General features: G+C 41.7%; 1 protein-coding gene across 1 annotated transcript in view; it reads right to left on the bottom strand.

Annotated features, from left to right (window-relative positions):
• Window positions 1-5,810, bottom strand: part of LOC103905104 (guanylate cyclase soluble subunit beta-2) — a 22,104-nt gene extending 16,294 nt beyond the window's left edge. Inside the window, exons 1-7 of the mRNA XM_009286672.1 lie at window positions 5,743-5,810; window positions 4,800-4,894; window positions 4,445-4,605; window positions 3,949-4,048; window positions 2,543-2,766; window positions 2,350-2,455; window positions 592-695 (exon numbers count right to left, since the gene is read on the bottom strand). Coding sequence (XP_009284947.1) covers window positions 592-695; window positions 2,350-2,455; window positions 2,543-2,766; window positions 3,949-4,048; window positions 4,445-4,605; window positions 4,800-4,833 — 729 coding nt within the window. The 5' untranslated portion in view covers window positions 4,834-4,894; window positions 5,743-5,810. The remainder of the gene's footprint in view (window positions 1-591; window positions 696-2,349; window positions 2,456-2,542; window positions 2,767-3,948; window positions 4,049-4,444; window positions 4,606-4,799; window positions 4,895-5,742) is intronic.
• Window positions 5,811-6,530: the final 720 nt, after the last annotated feature.

Raw genomic sequence — 6,530 nt, 5'->3', positions numbered from 1 at the left:
TGCCGGCTCATGTTCAGCTGGCTGTCGACCAGCACCCCCAGGTCCTACTAGATGGGGTTGCATGCTGCCTGATTCAGTAGGTAGCCGGGTTGTCCCAGCAGAAGCGTGTAGGATTAGACTCGGGAAGCTTGTAGAGCCTCAGTTGCCAGCAAAGCCTTACAAAAGCATTTGGCTAGATTGGTAACTGGGAGCAGAGGGTGACTAGCTATCAGTACAAAGCCAGTTTAAAGGATGGGTCGTGTCTCTGGCACATCCAAGGACAAGAAAGTGGCCAGAAACCTCAGAAAATTCTGTTCTGTGTTTGGTAACAGATAGACTGCTGCAATAAACCTTGCTGGCATATCTGCAGCTGTTTCAGACATGGTAATCTCAATAAATTCAAAGGAGATTCCTATCTGAAACGATCCAGATCCAGTTGTTACGAGTGACTTTTATCGCATGTCTCTGTACGGAGCACTTCTGTAAATGCTACAAATGAGTGTGCACTGTATACAGAGCACACGCAGCAGTGAAGTGTAGGACAGTCAAAACAGAAGAAAATTACTGTACGGTTTATGCAAACTAAATGCCCTTACCACATGCTTGTCCTACCTCTTTGTCAAAAACCATATGAAAAGGAAGTCCATTGCAAAATGTTTTTGTGTCGATCCAGAGGCTCTTGGGATAAACAGGATCAAATCCTCTCAGGAGCTTACCTGTGGCAAGATAAATGTGTAGTTTTTAATCAGGCTGCACCTCGTAAAAGCAGTCAGCGTTACTTTTTGGCACTCAGTGAGACAGGACCCTATATCATAATGAGTGAAGACAAAGTAAACAGTGTGGGGGTCCAGAAACGCGCATACATCTGTGCTAAATGCTCCACAGTTTAACACACAGCTGATTAGCAACTAGTCTGAGTTGGCTGAGAGTTTAAAACTTAACCACACAAAAAACACAGAGCACTAGATGCATGAGATTGTGTGGAAACAATAAGAATAGATGAACAACTGTAGATGTTTCTGCTCTATGACTTTGCAGATGTCATAGCAATATAACACAGCTATATCCCACAAAAATGTACGCAGAAATGGATTTAATATACTTTGCCAGCTACTAAGGAACACTTACGGAGGAAAACCCAGCATGATCTGGGTTTCAGTCTCCTATACAAAGAACTCTAGTCTGTAGCACAGAGACCAAATTACTGTTTGGTTTCTATTTTACTTACCCTGAGTTTTTTTCAAAATGGCCACAGATCTACAGAGCAGGCTGTGCTTGCTAGCGAACAGGTATTGTTGTAAAATGAATAAAATGGGTAAAACAGTCAAAAGCCCTTATCTGACTGAAGCACCCAAAGCCTCTGATCTTCGCAGTATGAACTTGGATTCTCCAGTAACCCGCAATAATCAAAAGGATGATTATTTCAAGTGATCTCTGTCCCTCAGAAGGTGGCTATGACAGTCACTCTAGTAAATTCTGCTTGATAACCAATGCTTAAGTCACTTAGAAGGCTGGTGAAAAAGATTACAAATTTAGGACCCAGCTTTCAGATCTCTTAGTGCTTCAGGGGAAGTCAATGTGGGTTTTTCATCTTTCAAAGTCTGGCTCTTGATAACTCTTGCATTAATTGTTAAAGGATTTTTTTATTAAAGTAATAATGCTACTCTAAAATTTTATTTTGAATATATATTAATTTCTTGCTCAATATATCTGCTCTCGTAATGCATGTGGCATTGTACCAGATGAGATCAGGTTCAATTTTTCACTCCTCCCAGAATCCAGACAGCTTGGCGATACCGAGCTGGATTCTCCTCTTGGGGAATCGAAAGATCCTAACCGAAAAAATCCTTCCGTTTTATAAACAGATATAAATTAAGATTATAAACATATAATATATAAAGATATAAACAGAGATTGCTAGATTAGCAGTAGATTTTTGGTAGCGGAGGGTGTAATTTGTCTTTCAGAATTTACTACAGTTGATAACTTTGGAAAGGAGTAGCAGCTACCAAGTTAAAAAACACTCTCTTAAATTCATCATCTTAGACCAAGTGACATGAGAAGGAAGTATCGAATGTGCCACACAATGACACGTTACAGAAGAATACTTTTCAGAAGAAAACCCTGTTTAAGAGACAAAAGTGACAGGTCATACTCCATTTCGGTATCTGTCATTACGAAGCATGCTTATTATCTGCAATTTTTCTTTGATTAGCAATGTCTAACTGAAAGAAACTTAACCAGAAACATTTTGAAAAGACGCAGAGGAAATACGAAGGGCAACTTCAAAATGGATGGGTGGGTGGAGGCAGGGAGGCTTACTGACGAGACTCAGAAATGATGGCAAGCTCCCTCTGCGTGATCTCTCACCTTTTCCTAATGTGATTATTCCTCTTATTGTTTTCCAGTGACTTTTCTTGACAGGACAAACAGAGCTTCCTCTGCCTCTAATTGTATTCTTGGCTTTTTCAAGGTCCTGTTGAAATAAATCCAAAGGGCAATTCAAGGGTGTTTTTATTTTAATCATATTTTAATAATAGAGTGATAATGAATATTAAAATACCTCTTTATTCAGTTGGTTCTCAATTTGTTTTTCAGAGTCAGCAAGATATTGAGGTGAGGAAGAAAATGCATTTCTTTCCTTGTATGAAAATACAGGGTTTTGAGTGACAAGAAAAACAATATGTTCTTTTTTCCCAGTTCTTTCTTCTTCTTCTTCTGTTTGATCGACTATTTCCATTGAAATCTCAATGTTAAAGAAATCCAGGGCTGCTGCACCGATGATTCCTGAAGGGGAAACAAAAGACAAAGTATTGCCAAGAACAAACCCTTTCCATTCTCCCTTTCAGAGGGCCCACAGTGGAATTTCACTGTTTCAGAAATCACTTTTCCAAAGGACTCTGGAAGAAGAAAGCAACCTACGTCGTTCCCACTACCGCTGCTGTGATAAGAATATGTGCATAGGAGATAAAAGTTAGTTTCTTTTGTCTTGTCCGATGACAAATGCTTATTTTCACTAGAAGCAGCTCAGCAGGATATCTGAAGAATGTGTCCAAATAGTCATACATAGTACTAATATGAATTCCCATTAACCCAAAAAGTGCAGGGGGTCTGAAGAGATTCTGCTATAACAAATCTATTTCAGTCGTTGCAGAATAGTTTCTTTTGAAAGGAAGGAAATATCTTTCATGAAGATGCACAATCAGTCCTCTCGTTTCTGCTTAGCCCTAATAGCTAAGCGAAATGCTGGACAATGACATGAAACGCTCTGTCTGAAATTCCAAATAGTTCTGTGCTTCAATAGGTATATGAAATGAGTTTTGACAAAGGAGGAAGTTTTGATAAACTCCTAAATTCAGCAGCGTCTATGAGAGAAAGGAATATGATCATCTCTTACAGATTTACCGCTGTTTAACCCTTGCACGAATACAACTGTGGAGATTCCTATAAATGCCGCTAGAAGATTCCGTTTTGAGCAGGGTTCAATAGTAGTTTTAGAGATTGCATGTGCTGCAGGAGTATTTATTACAGGATGGATGGATGTCTTCAAATCAACCATAATTTCTACTTCACTGTAATTTAAGAAGCATGAGTCACTGAGAACTAATCAACAGTTAGACACAATACACACCATGACCTTTAATTTTTCTTCCAGGAAGGGAATTCTATAGGAGTTCTATAGCAAGGGAATTCTATAAGACTTCTATAGCAGGAATGGACACTTATGGCCTGGGTTGTCGTATCGTAAATCTTGATGGAAGCTACTGGGAGCTAGGAGTGATCGGGCAGCAGGGAAATACCGAGGTCAGATGTCTGGTGACTAAACTCTACCAGCCTTCAACTCCACAGCCAGTCCTCATCTGCAAAAAAGATTCTGAAATCCGAGCAAAGCATAACTGCAAATATATGAGTACTCTGTATATATATGGCATTACCAGCTGATCTGTACTCTGCATTCTATCCGATTACCTGGCACAATATGGCACAGACCTCTTCTGTCTGAATAGTAATGTAAATGCATTGACCCGTCTTCATTCTTTTCTACTCTAAAAGACGGTGCATTCATCTCCTGAGGAAAAACAAACAAAAACAAAACCTCAGTACCTTTTTCTGATAAAGAATACTGGTGAATTCCACTTGTACAAAAGCATCCCATGTCTTAATAAAATAAGCAGTAATATGAATAAGCTGAAAAACAGAAAATTAAATATGCTCACCTGTGAAGGGAAATCCGCTATGCATTAGAGCCAATGCACTAAATAATATCTAATGTTGAGGACTACTCAGAAAAAAATATTTTAAAAAATTGTCCTAACATTTTGGAGTAATCCGTTTCAGAACACAGGAGAGCCTGTCAGGGCATCTGTTTCCATTATTCGTTCACACCTATGAGATGCTGTTCCTTCAGCTGCAAACTCCGGCAGAGTCCACCCATACCTGCTCAGTAATTACTACTTGAACTTGCCTGGTAAGAAAGGGACAGGTAGCTGTGCAATGCATCCAGGTTCTCTATGAACTCGTAGAGATTTCCACCCAGTGTCCTCAGCATGTGGTCATAGCCTGAGCGTTTACAGAATTCAAAGAAATACTCTCCAAACTCTCTCAGAACCGTGTCAGCAGGAACACCTGGCAAAATAAAGATACCTTAATGAGTAAGAAAGGCTTGGAAGTTCTTGAAATGCTGTCAGGTGGATGAAGAGTGGATGCAGAGAATTTGCGATGTAGGGAGGGCATTCCAAACAGCACAGGAGACTAAAAGCTGGGCGGCAGTCTCAGGCTTGACCCAGGATGGTTCATTTTTGAGGCACGGTGACACATACCTAATATTTTGCAGGCTCTGTCGACGAGCTGCATTGTGATCTCGTCTTTGTAAACCTCAAAAGTCAAGAAAGAATCCTGGACTCCGGCCTGCAGTCTGCAACAGAGAAGACAATATTCTTGTCTCCGCAGTGCCGTAAATATAACATGCTTGGGTGACCCAACTGGCATTCATTAAGCGCTGTTTGCTGTTAACCCACTCCTTAACCTCCTTCAAGCGTTATATTGGAACACATTACTTCCTCTAATGGTGTAAAAGTGTTGCTTTAACGTGGCTGAACAGTGGTGTCCACCTCTCCATTTCTGCTATTTCACGCTACGGTATTATAGCGTGATTAGGGCATCGTACTGCGGGGGCTAGAGCAAGTGGAGTCTTAGTTTGTCTTCTGGTCCACTGGCTTGTTGTTCAACGTGGCCACAATATCAAGCTCTTGGGTCTCCACAGACTTGACCAAAAACTTGCTGATTCTCTATATTGGCTTCAATGGCTATTCTATGTATGTATCTAAGTATCGTTTATATATCTTTATATCTTGGAAAATACCATATAGCTCATAAAGTAAAGACAAAACCAGAGAAGATAATCTATTTAGCTGCTTTTCTGAAATTCCTGGAATTAAACTGACTTCACATCAAGGATGACATCTTTTCAGTGTAATTGCTTTTCGACATTGTCACAGCGAGCCAGCAAGTCTATTGCACAGTTGTCTATAAAACTACATGTCATCCTTAATTATCAGATATAACAAATTAATTGGGACAAATTAGTATCAGAGTATGAAGTGTTACAAGGTAAGAAACTCTTGCTTTTGCCCTGCTAGTTACTTCTAATAATTACTTGAGATACACATCAGCTGCCGTTTACCAGTGAGAAATTGTAATCCTCTGCTGCTAAATTCCTGAGCATTTTCTTCCAATACGCTACATTTATCGGGACCACATTACCTTAATTTTTCCCATGTTTCTTCACCATACTTTTCAATCACCAAAGACTTCAGGCATGTATTTATAAATCCGTACTGCAAAAACAAATATACGAACACGGAAAAGACATACTGATTTTCAGAATGCAGCCCAAACATGCCACGTTTTTTTTGTATTTAAGATTCCACTGCTGATTTGATATTGCAGAAGAGAAAGTAACTGTGTCTGACAGCCATTGTGTCTTTCAGTAAACAGCATATAGCCTTTACCTCAGCATGTCACAAGCATTCGGCAAAGCAGAGCAAACACATTCAATGCTGTTTTGCAGATACGGACCCAGAGGCACCAGCTCAGGGATCTGCTGTGCCATGCAGGCAGCCTAGAGCACGTCGCCTGCGGCGGCTGGAACGGCAGCCATGCGCTGCTGCAGCATCGGGAGGTGAGTTTGGCTTTGCCGTGACTGTTACTGTTCGCGTTAGCACCGACACCCCGGAGATGGGGGGATGTTAAAAGGATAGCCGTAAGTAACGCTATCACAGCAGCAACAGCCTAAGGATGGCGTGGTCCAAGGCCCCCAAGGCAATGCGGGTTGGTCAGCCCGGCACGGCGGGCAGGGGGCTCTCAGCCGGCGGGTCTCTCGGGCCAGGAGTGAAGGGCGGGAGCTGCCTGCCTGTCCCCGACAGGAGCTGGCTGTCTGTCCCCGACAGGAGCCGTCTGTCCCCGACAGGAGCTGTCTGTCTCTCCCGACTCGCCCCCTCTCCCTTCCCGGAGGCAGCCTGGCCACCGCCCGGAGCTGGAGTGGGGGGGGG

Source organism: Aptenodytes forsteri, unplaced genomic scaffold, assembly GCF_000699145.1.
Source record: "Aptenodytes forsteri isolate BGI_AS27 unplaced genomic scaffold, ASM69914v1 Scaffold184, whole genome shotgun sequence".
In the NCBI taxonomy this organism is placed as follows: Eukaryota; Metazoa; Chordata; class Aves; order Sphenisciformes; family Spheniscidae; genus Aptenodytes; species Aptenodytes forsteri.
Note: the sequence above shows the minus strand (reverse complement) of the source record. Positions and strands in the feature narration are given on the sequence as shown.